This window comes from Athene noctua, chromosome 19 (genome assembly GCF_965140245.1).
Source record: "Athene noctua chromosome 19, bAthNoc1.hap1.1, whole genome shotgun sequence".
Lineage (NCBI taxonomy): Eukaryota > Metazoa > Chordata > Aves > Strigiformes > Strigidae > Athene > Athene noctua.
The window spans coordinates 5,263,646-5,281,983 of record NC_134055.1 but is presented as its reverse complement, the minus strand read 5'-3'; the positions used below and the strand labels follow the sequence as shown (position 1 = coordinate 5,281,983).

The following is an 18,338-nucleotide window of genomic DNA, read 5'->3' as shown; positions in this document are numbered from 1 at the left end:
AAGCCATTATGAATCAAGAACTGAAGTGACTCCAGCAAGTTGTCTTACAGACAGACTGCTGGTTAGTAAGGAGCCCATGGAAGGGAGCCCAGCATTTTAGGTTTTGCCTATAAACATATGCAGTAGTCAGCCTTTACTTGCAACGCTTTTTGGACTCTGTTCCAAGCCATTTGCAGTTAATTTTAGTCACAGGATCCCAACTAGAGAAATTAAGACATCCCTAGAGAGGAAGTGACTTAATTATGTATACTGAATCTTAACTTTGGACAGCCTAATCCAACCCTAAGACGTTATCTGGCTTCAGTGTTTACCTTATTGTTAAACTGCTTCTTGAACTTTGAGCAGAGCCTACAAAGAGCAAACACAGGGAAGAAGGAGCCGTCACAGCCCAGCCCCATGCTGCGGACAGACACCTGCCTGCTACGACAGAACCCAGTTGCCAAATTCCTTGTGACCCAATGGTTGAAGCTTGAAGCAGTGTTTGATGTCCTTCACAAACTGAACCTGCTTTCTTCAAACACCAGCAGGCCTCCTGAGCCATTGCTTGTGTAGACACTTCTTGGCAGCCTGCAGGAGTTCATGGCTCAGAGAGCCCAGTTTAAACAGTGATTTTTATCCTTAAAAAAGCTCACAAAATAACTATTGTGTGGGATCTCTCAAGAGTAGGGTGCTTTTCCCAATATGCTCCTTTAGTTCTTTCTAACTTGGTCTTTCTTGAGGCCAGAATGGCACCTCCTAGCTCAGAGAAAGCCCCCTGTGACCTCCTCACACCTTACCTGTCCACTAGACAGTAAGTCTCAGCCACAACACGTGGCAGAGTCTACAACAAAGGTTAAAATAGTGCACAGCAGCTAAATCAGATCTTGCTATTTCACCAGAGTGCTCTATTGCAGGAGACTATGCTGAGAGTGGCAGGGAAAGCTTCCCCGTGGTGTTGCAGGGAGAAGCAGCTCTAGTGATGGGGGCGGAACAGCAAGTGCAGGCAGGAGACTGTGCTGACTGTGTCTTCTAGACTTGTCCAAGGGGACTGAAGACTAACAGAAACTACCCAAATGCTGATGCCAGCAGACAGACATGCTCTGTACAGAGAGAGACTGTGCCCCACCCTGTCTCTTTAGGATAAGTCATGCTAAAACCAGCCTTATTTTCCTTCTTGCTCCTCAGGTCACTGGGATTCCTTTGCAAACACAGAAGATCAAAGTGGTCAGTCCTTCAAGGTGTGAATTCTGCCCAAGACAGCTGCTTCTACAACTAACCACTTGTAGCAAAACAGAAAGGGTGCTCTTCAACCTAGAAGAGCAAGCAATCACCAAGATCTTGGTAGTTAAAGTCATTATCTGCATTAAGAACCAAACCTCAAACAGAAACACAACTTGCCTAAAATGGGAACAGGCAGACAACAGTTGCCCCATGTTCAGAGCATCCACACCTGAGTTCTGCTCTGCTTCTCCTGAGGACAGTCCAGCAGCAAAAGGATCAACATAACCTAACTCACTTTGCTAAACCAATTTGGTTAGCAGTAATGGGAAGTGTGGTCTGAATGCAAAACCCTTTAGAACAGGGATAGACAAACGGCGGACCAAAGATCACATAGGTCCAAGTCAGTGGGGTGGGATTTTCAGAGGGCCAATTAAGAGAAACAGGGCATGGCTTACTGTGGCTCTCTAGATTCAACACTTACACCCTTACCACAAAGCAAAGAACCATGATTGGAGCAGATAAAGTCTTTTGCTAAATTTACTAGAATAATAAAATAGCAAACTTGACACTGTAAACCAGCCAACCTCAAAAGTTACTATTAGAGCTCCCACACGCCCATCAAATCACAAATTAGTCTCTAACCTTTTCATTAAGCACGAGTTCATATGCTCACCTGATGGTAGGAACACACCAAGTAAGTGGTCTGATGCCTTTTAAATGAAGGTATTTGAAATCCCAGTCAATCTAGGGAGGATGGCCTCGCTTCAGGGACTGTGATGAGATGAAAAGTTCTTTCTCAACAGCTCATCTACATAGAGTTAGCTTTCTCCTTAATATGGAAAGGTTATTTATAATCTGTTCATGAACAACTCATCCCCTGTACTCCTTTCAGGGCCAGCAACATTTTTCTTAGTTTTAGGCTCACCTAAACACAAGACAACTTTATCTTTAACTGCATTCGTGTTTCATCAGAAGTACGACGTGGTATTTTACCAGCCCTTCTGAACAGCACGTTCCAAGTAGTAAGTTCATACTGACCTTTCATCCTTTTCATGCTACATGATAGTAGGTGTTTCATTCAAGAACGCATTTCTCATTGGGATATTTGATTTGAAGACCAAAAAAAGTGCCCAACTCTCTGAAGTCTTCTTTTATTACTGAACGCATGTCAGTGAACAAGTCCCCAACCCTGCTAAGCTACAGGAATACTTTCAACCAGTTTGTACTCTTAATTCATTTTCCTCCTTCCTACCGATCTTACACTGGTACCATTGCTCTAATCCTGCTCTCATGGAAGGCTAAAAAACTCTGCCAACAGCTCCAACAGAAGCAAGAGTTGTTCCAAATTTTAAGTGTAGGTTTATAGAGGATTAGATTCCTCTGCTGCCCTCTGAGCTGTGAAGTCTGCCCTCCGAATGACAGCAGCCAACACGAGAAGAGAATGCATTCCTCTCAGTACTGTTTATATTTCAAATCTCATTTGTATCTACTATTTTATGAGAGAGTCCATTGCAGCTCCGCACACTCTTCATTCGTCAAGAATCAATTAAATTCAAGTAGACTATCGAACTTAACCTCATGCAAGATTTCAGCATTCCAAATGTAGCTCCAAACAAAAGGGTTTATGTCTCAGTCCACAGAGTCCTTATTCAGCTGTTAAGGCTAATTTGTCCCAAATCACACAATGTAGCTAGTGATATTGCTGAACAATGACTTGTTCAACAGCTTCCAATGTTCTAACCCTGGCTCAGATTTGGAAAAGCACTGAGAACCCCCATTCCCATCACTTTCACGGAAATTTTAGTGACAGCAAGGTGTGCCTAACAAAGTTTAGGAGTAGGTCCTTTAGTTTGCTTACAAAGATTTCTTAGGGCGAATTATTTTTGGTGGTCGTTTTTAAAATTAAAGCATTCCATAGTAATCTTGGCCATTTCCTAGCTATACTCATACAATCAGTCTAGCTCCAGCACAGCTCAGGAGGATTCAGCAAACCAGAGGTGCCAGAATAACACTTCTGATGCTGGCAGTCCTACTTTGGGCATACGTTGCTAAGATGCACCAAGACAACACAGGAAAGAAACTTCAGGCTATTGAGTGATGAGAGATGCAGATACACTGCAGTCATGCCTGACCTTGTAGAGCACTTCAACATGTCCTAGACAAATTCCTCACTGCTCTTCTTTGGCTTCTGGAGGTCTTTAGGACTGCATATCAATGCTATAAACAGCAATGCCTAATTTTCATGATATCACTATAGGAGGCAACAACCCAGAAAAGCAGAAAGACAAGGTTCAATATAGGTGCATAGCTACATGGGGATCCCACATGCTCCTTCCTGATAAGCCATGGCCTTTTGGGATGCAACAAGTTAGGAGAGCTGAGTGAAGAACACAACTGAGCTAACATGGAAGGGCAGGTGTTCACGCTGGCCAGACATAAGTCACCTACTCTTGATTTAAATAGGACACCAAGCCGATTTACCCAGTTTCTCTGTTACAGCACTTTTTGAGAGTGTAAATGCTCACTATTTGGTTCACACAAAGGCACTCTTCTAGCCATACAATTTGTCTCACTGAACAACCAAAAAAGCAGGTCTTTCATAATTAGCTGCTTTTCTACCTTTGTGGTTGCAAAGATGACTCCCCAAAGCCACTGATAAAACCACTCTCACATACACCACTGCTTTCGTGAGTTACACAGGTGTATTCGTCAAGTGGAACTTAACCTTTACATTCATTAACAGCAGATAAGCAAAAAGCCAGCCTACCAGTCTGATGTTGTCTTCTGGGCGGAGCAGTATGAACATGGCCTGCAGGTGTTGCTGGAGATCCCCTGCCGGCAAGAGGGAAAGGTGAATGCACAAAAATAGTTTTAAATCACATGCAAGTTCCTGGCTGTCCAGCCAGAGCAAATGTCCACCAAGAAACCTGACACGTCACCATGACTGTTGTCACTTCCCCCTAACTCAGAGATGACAAAACTCCATCTCTTAGTCAGTTGCCCTTTGCTCCGTGTATCATCTGCTCCTGTTTTACCATGCTCTCTCCTCCTAAATCCTGTTATCTTTTTCACAGAAATAAGAAGTTTCAGTACTCTTTTGTTCCTATAAAGGACAAGGCAAACTAGGTATAAATGGACACCACCCCATGCTTCACAATCTCATTCTACCGCGTGCTTCAAATCAGCAATCTGCCATTTCTTTTACACCAACTTACTACTTAGTGCATAACTACTAATCTAGACAAAAGCATCCCCTTTGGAGTGAGATTCAGTCCCATCTCAGAGCAGCACATGCCCACTTACACTTATGTACCAACCCCACCCAAACATGGCTAAGAAATGCCACCTGAAAAACCAAGCACCTACAATTTTTCCTAGAAAATGCAGGAAAACTGAAAGGGGGGGGGGGGGGGGGGGGGGGGGGAATCACAATCATGCAGTAACTTTAAAGTCTTCTTAAAAAGAGCTAAGTGTCCCAGGTTCCTAAAGCATCAAGCACTGGAAAAACAAGTGAGATGTGTTTCTGTTGGTACTGCTGCAGTGAGTTCTCAGCACTACTCCCTGGCCCACACAGAACCAAGAGTTTCCCAGCTAAGCAAGCACATTACCTTCCGAGTGTCAGTAAACAATAACACCTACAGCTATGGGCTGGTTTTTTTTGGTTTTGGGTTTGGTTTTTTTTTCAATCATTACCTGGAAAAATCAATCTGCGTTCCCAGAAAGGAGAGTGCAAGGCTGCCAGGTGGGTGGCACAGAATGGCAAGAAGAGGAGCCTTTACTCTTCCACTCTCTCCCACTCCCACACAGATGGGAAGCTGAGTTTAGGCAACACTGCAGGGAAGAGCATGAATGCTGGAGCAAATATTCAACGTGAGAGACTATGAGAGGATTTTCTGGGAAGGTTGACCAGCCTTCCTGACCTCCCTTTCTAATTCATTGCTACTTCATGCTACTTCAAGGACTTTTAGAAATAAGGAACCTCAGACATGGAGCAGCATCCAGAGTACCACGAAGAAGGGGAAGTAAGGAAATGCTGCCCTGTGAGAGCATGATACCTAGTTCCCAAATGATTTTTATAACTGGTGGAACAGCAGTGCTGAAGGGCTGCTGCAGCCTCTCTCCTGGTGGGACAGAGGCAAGCTTGTGTGGAGTGGGCTATGCAGGACACGACATTCCCTGCTCTCGTCTTCCTTCCTCCTTGAAACACATTTCAGCAGATGGAGAATGAGTCAATGCCCTGGGACTACATTTTTAACTAAGGGTTGGAAAAAATGAGGCACTTTGCAGTGCTGGGGAAGTCACATACAAAGTACAAGCGGCGACAGGCACCTGCAGCTACTTCCTGCCCAAGGACACTGTTCCCAGTGCTGGAGTGGCTGGCACATACCTCCCCTTGAACAGCAATTATTTAGGGAAATAGGTAACACAGGAAAGGCCAGCTCATCCATCGGATGCTTGTCCTCCCAGGGGGAGACAGGATTTCCCCACATCACCACCAGTGCAAAATCCTGGCAATGCTGCCCAGTTCCACCAAGTTTCAGATGCCAGCACAGTGGGAACTGCTGAGAAGCGTCACCTCAACAGGCAAAGGTCCCTCTGCTTCACGTGGCACCTCCTGCCTGCAGCCTGGAAGAGCCCAGCAAGTATTTGACTCATGAGGCATTCACATGCCTTAGGCAGCCTGAAATGAAAGATGCTTCACTTGAGTTTTTTCCCTCCCCAAAATATAACAGTACCCACCTACTGCAGCCAGTAATTAATTCACCATCAGGAACCAGTTTAAGAGCTGAAGTTTCCAGAGTTTAAAGAACACCCCCAGGACTACTGGATTATCTCAATACATAAAAAAGAGAGGAAGTTTTTAAGACAACCCTTTCTGCAAGGCTCAGTCAAGGAGCTCCATCATCTCTCATCCTCAGAAAGTTTATTGCACTCCTCCCTGTTCCCCAGCCTGCCCTGCCAGCCTTGGGGGCTCTACAGCTAGAAAGTGAAGTATTGCTTCCTTGGCCAGCTTTAACTGACGCGCAGCATTTTCAGCCCCAAACACACAAGGCATTTTGTAAGCTTCCTGGATTAAGAAAAAGCAAAGGAAAGGTTTAAACGTGCCAGAATTAGCACAAAGATATCACATCCTGCCCTATGAAGAGCTGTGGCTTTGCTGGCATCGGTGACATGACTGCTGCTTCCTATCACATTGTCCAGCAAAGAGCAGACGCTTTTGTTTCCTTCAGAGCTGGCAGGCTAGGTGCAAAGCATCAACTAGGGTGGGATCTTCAAAGTGATTTACAGTATCCCAGAGATGGCAAAAGCCCCAGGGAAGTTACATCCTTTTCTGGCCTCCTCCAGAGTGCAAAAGCAAGCCCACCAGCCTCCAGAACACAGCCCGTTTGCCAGGTGGCACAGGCCCGCCCAGGGAGAGGAGCGTGGACAGCTGGTACCACATCTAGTCAATCTGCCAACTAGTGATTTCCATCGCTAAAGATGATTAAAGAGCTGGGTGTGAGCATTAATTATTTCCTGTTACGCATTTACTCTCTATGACGGATTCTAGCACCTCTGATGAATTAGAAAGGCAGGTCGGAAAGGTTTGTCAATCCTCCTAGAAAATGTTCTTGTAGCCACCTGAAACACTACTGCATCCATAAGCAGCAACTCCATACTGGAAAGTTATGTCCACTCTCCATCCTCCTTCTAATTTTGTGTGCCAGAGATAAGTCATGACACTCGCAGAGGAATGAAAGTTGAGTGCAGATTATCAGAGTCGAAGAAAGGAGACAGTTTACTCTGCCACATGCTCTGCCAGCTGACTGCCAATGGCTGGTTCAGCTCTCAGAGTCAGTCTCTACATCACTGCTTTAATTTTGGTGGCACAGATGTTTTGCTCAGGAAGGTGACACCACCGATTCCCTTAGTGTCTTGGTCTGCTGGCATACACTGTATGTTAATAAAGTTCACAGAAAAGAAAGATGGTGCAACACTCATACCAAGGTTTCTTTTCAGTGAAATCTCTTAACACCATAAAAAAAATACTACACCATTCACATCACTTGACAAGCAGGGAAACTGAGGAAAGGACAAGTACTGATGCCTTGTTAAATCTCAGCCCATACACGGAAGAGAGGGGAATAAGAGTCTTCTATGAACAAAAATCCCATCCCTTAGGCAAGCCAGCCTCTCCCGTGCAAAACACCTTGTTGTAAGCAATTACAACACACTGGATTTGCTTTCTTGGCAACATGGCTTCTAAAAGCTCTGGGCTGATGAGTGACTATTTTGCACCAAGGGCTCCAGACCTCATGCTGTAGCAAGCAGATAGATGAGGCAATAAGAGAGACTCAAACTGTTTGCTGCCTTGCACAGGTTCCCAAGGAAAACCATGCAGCAGGTCTCCTCTAGAAGGTAAAGCCAAGACAGCAACTACCAGGGCTTCTATTACACGAAGGACTTTAGAGAGATTAAAAACAAAGACAGGTCAGGACACATTTTTAAAAGACTGCTAACTCTATTTGCACGCTGAACAGGATTTCACTTCAGTTTCAAGCAAAAATCCAGCTTTAAATTAGGTTTCAGAACAATTTATTTTCATCTGACAACTGGTAATTAATGCATCTCAAACCAATTTGGGCAGTGCTTGTACTAGGCTTAAGTGGAAGTATGTAATTAACTGCTTTTTGACTTAAAGTCTTTAATAGAAAGATGTCTGTAAATAGATTTTTGAGGTGGACCAGTCATCAGGTAGGTAACTCTGCCAGATGTAGACCTGGATGACAGTCTGATGGTATCAAAGTACAAAGAAATTTACACCTGGAACCAACCAAATCACCTTCTAGTGGTCACTCTTCTGTCAAAGAAAGTTGACTCTGGCCTCTGTTTCTGTCTGTCCCATATGCAAAAGTCTGAAGGTCTCAATGTTGTTTTTTCCTGGTGATTGCTTAATGGAAGGGAAAAACCCCACACTATCTGATCCCTGTAAAACACCATCAGTGAATAAGTACCATACAAACCATGAAAAACAACCTCCCCTGAAATGTTTGAGTTTCATTATTCAAACAAAGAGTCAAAGCAAAAACACAAATCAAACTTTCAGCAGATAAAGGGTGTGGAATTATGCCTGACTCCATATTATTCAGTCTGCTCACACGTCTGAAAAGTCACACTGACTTTACTCAGAGGCTTCCTCACCTCCATGCAGAGGTAAGTCTCCTCCCTTTCTTCCATCATAATCGGTTACTTTAAGATCAGGAAGAACAATTACTCATCCTGTATCATAATCTCAAGTTTCTCAGTGCAACGCATGAAGGTCTGGATGGCAATCCTCCAGCTCCTCTCTCATACAAAAATCACAGGATGGTATTATGGGGGGCAGTTGTTCTCAACTCTCCGTGATGTCATGATTGCTGCCCTGATACTCGTTTGATATTGCAGGATGAACAAGAGAGTACTGAAACCTTCTTTTTTTTTCCACCAGCATTAAATATCACAGTCTTGAGACTGGCAAGTCTAGCTTTAATACACCCCTGGTGTAAACAGAAATGTGTGTTATCTGGTGAGAAAGGCAGACCCAGAAACAAGAGTGAGCAGACAGGCCTCAGCCGTTGGATGTAACACATTACCTGCATGCTTGTTGCGCCTGTGACTGATCCTGGGAGTAGACGACCCATTTCCCCGTGGCAGGAAAAGAGCTGCACCTTTCACAGTGAGGAAGCTTTCGCTGATGCTGCAAGGGGAGAGACAAATGGTGAATAAGAAAAACTCTGTATTATCTTTAAAAGGAGAAAAGCAATGGAACAAGAGAGATTTAAAGCACTGAACGCATGCTCTGTTTTGCAGGGATGTGATTGAGACCAAATTACATTGTTGAAAAAGAACTCCCCCCCCCTCCAGTAAGTACTGCAAACACTCAAAGTATAACTGAGAACAACATGAACAGGGAAACCCTGAAAAGCATAACACATGCCTGGTGCCGTCCTGCCTGCAGAGGTGGAACCTGAGCAGGCAGAGGGGATTAACCTATGGCTATATTTTCGATTTGAAAGTCAAGATGAGAGATCCACATTTCTAAATGGCGATTAATACAGCAAGCCCACGCATCTCTGTAATTACAGACTCTGTTAACCCTGTGCTTTGTAGTTCAGACACAGCTGGTGCCCTGCAGAAACAAATGTCTCCCTTAAGCAGTTAGCCAAAAGAAAATTAGTGTACATAACAGATTAAGAAATCACGGAACTACTGTCTATGAGTTGTATGATAATTAACTCTCAAAGACTTATAAATTAAAAGCAAAACTGTAATGCTGTTCAATTCAGACATCACTTACTGCCTTAATTTTGCCCCTTCTCAAGTCACATGAGGAGAGAGGTTTGTGGAACGGGGCAATAGAGCGCTCTCAAGTTCTGTGGAACAGCTGATATTTTAAGCACGTCTTCCAGTAGTTTTCTTAAGAGATGCTGTGGCTCATGGAAAAAGCAAGACACACTACAGATTTTGCAATTAAGCCATCCTGTTGCATAGTTAAGGGTTCCTGCTTTTCTCGGAATTGATAAGATAGATAGTCATACAGTCTTTGAAGAAAGCCAGAAACAATTCTACAGTCAACAGGATGGTTGATGAATATGATAAGACAGGATGGGAGAGTCCCTGGCATCATGCATCCCAGCAGCTCCGTGCCTTGAAAAAGATGTTGGCTTGCTCTCTTCAACCGAACAAGAGACTAGGAACTTCTTAGTTCCTTTCTCTGGTTAAACAAATAACAAAACTAATTATTTATTCCCTTCCTTTAAGAGATGAGGACCGGGAAATGGTAAGAATAAAAAACCCCGCCATATATTTGAAGAAATTCCATGTTACAAAATGCAGGTGGAGGCTAGAACATACCAAGTCAACTCCCTTTGCAGCTACTTCTGCTCTGCCAAATAAGCAAGGGCTAACTGCTGCCCGCAGCCCCTACTCCAGGGACACGCTGCAGTAGCTACTCAAAGGCAGGCATACACCTAAGCACCACTGGAACAGCATCACAGAGAAAGCAACTGTGACCAAGAACCAGGACACAGATAGCATGAGCCTGTGATCTTCTAGTTTCATGATGTGAGGTTGACTCCTTCAGCAACAGGCTTTACTGACTACGTTTTTATAGTCACAAGAATTACAAAAGCTTGTGCTAAAGCTGCATTTCCCCCTAACCTCAAGCGCATTTCTGGGCATTTCTCCATTTTCCTGGTGAGGATATCAAAAAAATCAAATTTTTGGAGCTCCAGCAAAGCAGATGCACACTCAAAAAGACCTTTTTAAAGCCTGTAGCACATCCCAATGTTTTAAGCCTGTAGCACATCCCAATGTTACGCACTGTCTGTTATAACCTCACTACTTCTCCTTACTGACAAAGTTTCTCCCAGGACTGTTTTCTAAAATTAAACCAGATGTCAAACAAGCACTGAATGTTTCAATAAAAACAGAATTTTAAAAAGGAAAAATCACTCATCCCAAATTAAAACGGATCAGAGATCTTTACCTATGCTGAAGTTTAAAACAAAATAAAAAATTAAATTTAAATTCATTGGGCACACTGAGCACAGATGTTTCCTCAGACTCTTCTCATATAAAAAAATTTGACTGAGCCTTTCTAGCTTCTGGTGACAAATAGATCCTCTGAAAGCCCTCAAGCTACACTATTTCTCAAAGCCTAAACTAGAGAAACATTGAGTTATCCTGAAGCCACTAACTTGAAAAACAGTAAGAGTAATTAAAAAAATAATAAAAAAAAAATCTTTCTCCCTCACTTATCTTGAACATATTTCTATTCAGATACTTCTGCTTTCAGGCTCACAACCACAATGGGAGTGGGGCAAGAGTATGCTCTGCTTTGTTGAGCCTTGTCAGGAAAGGCAACAAGATGCAGAAACTGTGACCAAGACATCCTCTCCTTCTGCTCCTTCCATTACAATCTCACCACAGAGGCAAACAAACGTTAAAGTTGCACAGAGGAGAAAGAATACTGCAGACACAGCCAATTTTCACATAGTTAATTTTATCAACAAAGCCAACAACTAATATTAGCAATTCTTTAGCCTGTGCCTGAGGTTTCCCCAGAAGGTTGAATTAGCAACTATTTTTAGTGGATAAAGCAGCACATAGCTAGAGGGCTGAGAGGTTAAAAATCTTCTCACTTCCATCACTTTCTCTTATCATCAGCACTCCGCCAACCACCTGCCCAGAAAGGAAACATGGGCAGAACTAAAGAGATTTTTTCCCATCAGGTACATCCTTCCAGGTGGCCACCTGTTCTCCTAAGGCCACGGAGAGCCTTGTTTTGGGCCATTAACCACAAGCAGTAAGTTTGACTTGGTAAGGCTAGGGAAAAAGAACGTAATTTCCCATACAAAGGGTCAGTTGGAACAGCTGAAGAATGTGGCAAAGCAGATTATTCTTGTGGAACAGGGAGGTCAAGTGGCAGGGCAGGAGCAAGTGCAGGAGATGGCCATCAGCACTGCTGCGAAAAGAGCAGATTAGAGGAGACAAGAGCCTCGTCCTTCTACTTGTTACAGCTCCAGGGACACTCGCTGTGCAGATGAGGGCACAGCACACGACTGGCATTCTGGCATCACCTGCCCCGAACTCCGACCCCCAGACACACAACACATCAGTATCCAGCACAGCACCCTAGCAAAAAAACCCGTAATACACACACACAACCATGCCCTTGCTCTGAGATTCAAGCAGGAAAGAAAATCTTGTGAGGAAAGACAGGAAAGTTTATAGGAAAGTCCAAACAGCTGTAATAATAACTCCCAGTGAAGTTTAACACCGTTCTTTAGGGAGATGCTGATTTTAGTGTCTGTGATTTACTACAGAGACAAAAAAAGCAATCACTATCCTGACATCCCCTGTACCACCCACAGCTGGCTGCTCCATTTGGGTCCATCCTGCCTGGATAGCCCTAGCTGTGATCTTTCCCAAAAAGCATCACATTTCAGGGCAAGATAACCTTTGGATACTGTCCCTGATATATAAGGAGCGAAGATACCTCCTACAGGATGCTAACAGTAGTCCCCACTCTGAGATGCTCCAGAAACAGGAAAGGTAGAAAAGATGTGTGTGAAAATGGCACTCAGAGGTTCAAAACAACTCTCATGATGTGGGACTGCACTCACCACAGCAGCAGAGCCATGCTACTATCGGCTACTGATTTTTCCTGCTGAGAGCTTAATGGCTCCCAGGCATAACCTGGGCTTTGAAATACTTCATAAAATCTGGTTTGACAGAGCCTACTGGAGCTTCAGTGCTCTCTGAAACAATCTCCTGGAAATGGACTGGGTATTAAAAGACACTAAATGTGGTTAAGGGAAAAGCTGAGTCCAGGGCAGAAGACAGGGAGCCAACTTGGCAGAGGTAACAAAGCTGAGTTGTATTTTATCAGCACACCAGGCTTGTCACCAGTACTCTGTAGTACAGAGTGGCTTTCTCCTGGAGAAGACTTACTTGGGACGTATCTATGAAACAGTTATTAAAGCTATAAGCAACCCCCAGCACTACAGCTGTTAAAAAAGCAGCTTCTGTTCCAAGTTTAGCCCATTCACCTTGGAAGTAAAGTAGCAACCTTAAGGCCACCAGTGATGTGCTATTTGTAGTTCATCGCTCACTGGGAAGAGAACCAACATAAGCGGGAAGCGGAAGACTTAAGCAACTCCTACAGAAATTACTACTTGTACCAATTTTTCTCCCAGGAAGAAAAGATTTTGTAGAAATTGTACAAGGCACATGATCAAAACTGCTTAAAGTCTTCTGCACAAAAAGCAGGCGTTCTCCTCAGAAGATCCAGTTTCTAAACATCAGTAAGATCACAGAACAGATGCGAGTCCCGTGCTCCCTCACTTGCCATCCCATGGCTGAGCTCCTTGTGCACAAGGAAAACACTGCCTGGTTCATACCAAATTCTCATTATGTTACAAAACTGGGGAACCACATAAAACTTACAGGTGGCAAACCTGTATATATATATTCAATATTCAATAGTGAATGCCTTCCTAGCTGTTACCCTGCACAACTCTGTTCATAAATTGCAAGCACAACCACCAAATAAACTGTTTTGATGACACAAAAGAGAAAATGTTCCTGGTAGCAACGTGATAACATGAATCATCTGATGCTTTGCCACTACCCCCTTGGATGATGCCTTCCACCTAAGGGGCTGCACCACCAGCTGGGAGGTAGGTGAGTCTGCACCACCCTCCAGTTTTCAATGAAAAATTCTCAGTCCTCAATGTATAATATTCAGAAAGGAACCATGTAGTCTTTTTTAGAAACTTTTTCATAAAGAAAGGAGAGAAAACCTTTTTAGAAGGAAAGCAAAGAGGCACCTGAACAGCTTCTGGTAATGTTTTATCCTAATAAGCACTTAAGTTATTGGGAGCCTGAGGATGACTTTCTAGTCAGCTCTACTTACTCACTGGAGCAGCTCCTTTACAGCAAGCTCTGTCCTGTCCAGCCCAGCCTTTAATTGGGCACCTGCCAAGTAGCACAACTGACAGAGCTGGCACCATCCCCTGGAAGGTTCAGCAGGAGAAGTCCTCCCACCACATCACCCTGCACAACGCACAGAACGGCTCAGCTCCTGGCACCTCCTCACCAGCCGTGCCCGTAGCACGCACCGGCAGCAACACGGGCGCTGCAGGGAGGTCACATCCTCCTGTCTTCTTCTATTCCCCCTCGTCCTTAGAAGAAAGGAGGAGATTAAAAAGTGACAGGATAGAGGACATGAAGATTTCAATATATCTGATATCTGAATAAAAGCTCATTACCTGTATTATTTACAGAAATGCAAACATAATTTCTCTGTCAGCCTCAGGTATCTATTAACTAGAACCCTGCAGAAAAATGCTCTGGAACAGCATCCTAACAGTTAGCAAGCTACAGCTCAGCACCAGGAGGCTGCACTGGGATTTCAACGCCAAGCCCAGCTCCAGCTGTGGCTCCCCATGGGACAGGAGTGTTGTGCAGTAACCATGGAGGCTTCCAACTTCTGAGCAGAAGGAGGTTTTCCTAAAGGGTTTCTCTTGGGACACAACCACCACCCAGCACAAGCTTTGCAAACACAAGCAGCTGCCCAGCAGGACTGTGCACAGCCAGGAAGTGTTTCAAGTTTCCAACCCATCTGCAGGACTTACCCTTCCCTTCCAGCAGCCTGCTAGACCAAAGGCAAACAAAAGAAAAGCAGAAACACTGACCTAAAGCAGGCAGACAAGTCTGACAGTAAGGAATGACAAGTTAACACTGGTGTTGACCAACTGGGAGCATTTAGCAGCCCAAACCCTGAAAATGGGAAGTGTCAATGCAGACATCTGTACTGAAGTGCTGGGGATTTCAGCTGGGAGTCAGCTCTACCAAACACTGCTCACGTGTGCACTGAAAGACAGACCCCATCTGAAGAGCCAGCAGCTAAACAGGCGTCGGACAGGGAACAGACACGCTACAGAAGGGTGTCTACCAGGAAGTGAAGAAAAATCTTGCACATCCAGCTCCTTTCCCTCGGTTTAAAGCCAGGTTGCTCCCTCAGGAGCCCCCCGATGTTTTTGCTGTAACACGAGCAGCTGGAGTGTGGTGCAGGGGGGAGCACACATCTCTGCACTGCACATCTCATCTGATGCCAGCTCAGCTCTATCATCCTCCTTTAATCCATAGCTGCAAAACACAACCCCAAAAAAGAGACCAAAATTCAGATGCTGGCAGGAGTGGCATAACAGGCGTCAATACTTAGCTCATTCCCGAGGCCACTGGAGCCAGGCGTTGAGGGAGGGCAGCTGGGGACATGAGAGCAAGCTCTTGTAGCACGCCAGGACTCACCCTGCAAGAGCAGCAATTCCAACTGCAGCTTGCTGTGCCTGGTGTGGAAAAAGTTACAGGAGGACAGGCCAAGCAGCCTGCTGTTTTTCTCAGCACCTCAAGCCATTTCCCTCCCTCTTCCTGCTCCCCTTCCCAAACCGGCTGTTTCCCTTCCTCTGCAGGCAGGCCCGGGGCACAGCATCACACCTCCTCCAGGACAGCTCTTGACACCAGCCTCCTCCTCACTTTACCTGGCCACGAGTAAAGTCCTGGTTAATAAAGCATCACTCCCCATGCCAAGGGTGCAACAGTGGCTGGGTACACAGCTGGATGCCCATGCAGCCAGGCAAAGGCATTTCTCCATCAAACCACCAGACAAGAGCATCACAGATCTCCAGCATCCCTCCCTAGAGAAGCACCTAACTCTTTCACCTTCACTGTAGTTTGTTTTTCAATAAACAACATCCCTATTTCCCTTGCTTACTTTTTAAAACATGTGGTTTAATAACTGCCAACAGTATTAATGAATTATACAGAGGAGAGGAATGTTTGGCTTCCAGTTTAAGCCTTTGGTCCTAGGCAAGTGATGAAGGCACCTGGTTCTCTTCATGCAGAGGCCACATCTCAGGGCGTGTAAAGCAAAGTAGTACCAGTCACTAATAAAAAAAGCCAAAACAAAACACAGTGAACAAAAAGTCACCACAACAACAGGGAAATGGAAAAGGCAAGGATAACTCAGGATTGCTCTACAGTGACATGTGTATTAACAGGGTCAGCTGGCAGAGCACACAGACAAGTCTAGGCTTCTCTGACATCCAAAATAGCAACAAACCCAGTGCAGAGCAAAACAAGGGCCACGACTTACCGAAAAGGGCTCTGTAATGCTGTCAACAAGAGGTGACAACACTGAGGGTAGGGAGAGAAAGGGGAAGTGGTTCTCCAAGAAAGGCCGCCTCTTGCCACTCAGCACTTTTGCAACTTAAGAAACAGCACGAGGAGAAAAACAAACAAAGCGTGGGAACGTGCTCCATCTCAGATGTCTGACGCAATCTGCATTTTTAGCAACATCTGCATTTGTGACTTTTGGGGTTTTTTTTCTTCTAAAGGAACTGTCTACAGGCACTTCCTCTGCTCCAAGGTGGGGCTCCCTGGAGAGAGTTCAGCTGCAATGACACACACAGCCATAATCACAGAAAGAGCTGCAATGCCAGCGGTAACTAGTTTGTGTAAAGTTACCTACTGATCCCTTCTCACCACAGCCAAGTTGTCTTCTCCCCTGCTTTGGTCTCTAATATGGGCATCTCCTGAAGCTGAGCAAAGACAAGAAAAACTTACACTCTGCGCAAGGATGATGCTTGTGAATCTGAACTCTGAAGGCATTTCTTTTACTTGCTCCAGTGAGGAGACAATTTATGGTAAATTCAGAGAGGGTACAAACTTGCAAAAGGGAGCACTGACAGGCATGATTGTGTCTGTAAGTGAAGAGCAACCACTTCAAGCACGCAAAACCACCACACTCAGACACAGTTTCAGAGATGGGATCAAACAAGCCTGAGGTCATCCCACAAGTCTGTGGTGAGTGATGACACTCACTCCATACCCTACTGAATTAACGGTCTACAAGTCAAGGCCACTACTGGAAAAACCACCACACACGCACACCATCAGTGCTCCTCTGCTACTGGAATCGTTTGTAGCGAGCTCCAGAAAAAATGTGGAGTCAAAGCAGCTTGGGCAGCCTGGGTACACTGGCAAGAGCAGTGGCATCCTTTGGAGGCAGCACAGAAGATGACAGCTCTGGGTTGAGAAACTTGTCCCTGCCAGAAGTGCCTTGCTGCCAGCAAGGGGAGCAATGACAGCTGCTGTTTGCAGCCGAAGTTTTCAGCCCACGCAGCTGCAATGGGTCTGCACTGTGCCGATGACAACCACAACCACCTGCAGCATTCCTCTGCCTCCTGGTGCCTGGGCCTCACTCTCCAATGGTGGCTTGACCTTTGGACTCCATCAAATGCATTCCCCGGCAAGCAGGGCTGGGATTTATTTGTTACAGGAGCAGGAAAGCAGACTGGGTTTTGTTTCAAACTGGACTCCAGAAGATGACATTTTAAAATTTCTGAAAGAGGTCAAAGTCCACGTGGGTTTCCAGTTCCACGGACATACCCCTGGCCTACGAATGAAACAGCTCGATAATGTACAAACTCCTAAATCAAAGGCAACAGACAGACCCCTCGCACAGGCACTGCCTCTCTGCTCACCAGCCCGCCCCGCAGAGCAAACGCTGCGAGCTCAGCGCTGCCTTCCCACCCATCTGTGCGCCCATGCCTGCTGCTGACAGCTCCGTATTACGTTTCACAGGGCTGCTGCTGAACGTGTGCTCGTACAGTAGCACGCACACAACCCTCCCCGTGTCACCTCGCTGCCCAGCCCGTCTGCATCGCTCCCTGCCAGCGCTCCGCAGCCTCGAAAGCAAAGGGCCCGGTGCTGAGCTTGGGCAGCCCATGGGCTAGCGAGACGTGTCAAGTCACAACGCTGCTGCCATCACCGAAACGCAGCAGACTGTCAGGTAATAATTTATTTCAAGGAATACAAACTTGTGCGCAGACTGTATGATTCACCACAGCAGTGAAGAACAGGCAAGGATAGATGCAAGCTATCACACAGAAACGTACCCATTTTCCAAGCAGCACAAAAAGCAAAAAACCTTACTGACCGCCTACCTTGCTATATAACATGAAGGGAGTCCCAGCAAGTCACATGTTGGGTGGCCCATAGTCAGCCTCCAAACCGGCTTCAAAGAATCCAACCAAAAAGAAAGAAAAATATTCCAAAAAAGCAACAGCAAAACAAGTTGTGCAAACAAAGCTCTGACGTGCTTTGGAATTCAAGACTGTAGAAAAAATGATTTTGTGCATATCTTCAGCCTGAGGACGGCAGTTCACATACTAGAAAGGAGGTGGCTAACACAATTAGGATGCTTATTAAGAAATCCAGGCACTCGGGTGTTTACAGAAGAAATTTGATTCTATGCACTTTCAGCAAGAGACCCAGACCGGAAGCGAGACCGTGAAAGGAATTTGTTTTACATGATAGTCCCCAAAGGCTTCCATGTCTCCAAGTCAAGACATTCCCAGATTAAAGGCCTACACGACATTCTTCTTGGGCTATATACTGTTTAAACATCCATGGACTTTAATGCATACCATCGGGTTCACGGAGCAGGACAGTTATACCCAAGAGAGCACTCGCAATGTTTTACCACCACGTGCTGTATTCCTACCAGTTCAGTCTGTCCAAAATGAGCCAGTTGCTGTGGTATGAACAAA

General features: G+C 45.2%; 1 protein-coding gene across 5 annotated transcripts in view; it reads right to left on the bottom strand.

Annotated features, from left to right (window-relative positions):
• SSH2 (slingshot protein phosphatase 2) overlaps positions 1 to 18,338 on the bottom strand; it is a 104,330-nt gene that overhangs the window by 26,809 nt on the left and 59,183 nt on the right. For 4 of the 5 annotated variants that reach the window (XM_074923299.1, XM_074923297.1, XM_074923295.1 and 1 more), the window contains 2 exons: positions 8,814 to 8,917; positions 3,968 to 4,032 (listed from right to left, as the gene is read on the bottom strand). In XM_074923299.1, the coding sequence (XP_074779400.1) occupies positions 3,968 to 4,032; positions 8,814 to 8,917 (169 nt within the window). Of the gene's footprint in view, positions 1 to 3,967; positions 4,033 to 8,813; positions 8,918 to 9,517; positions 9,628 to 18,338 lie in introns of those variants that run through there. The other variant, XM_074923298.1, reaches the window with a different exon arrangement.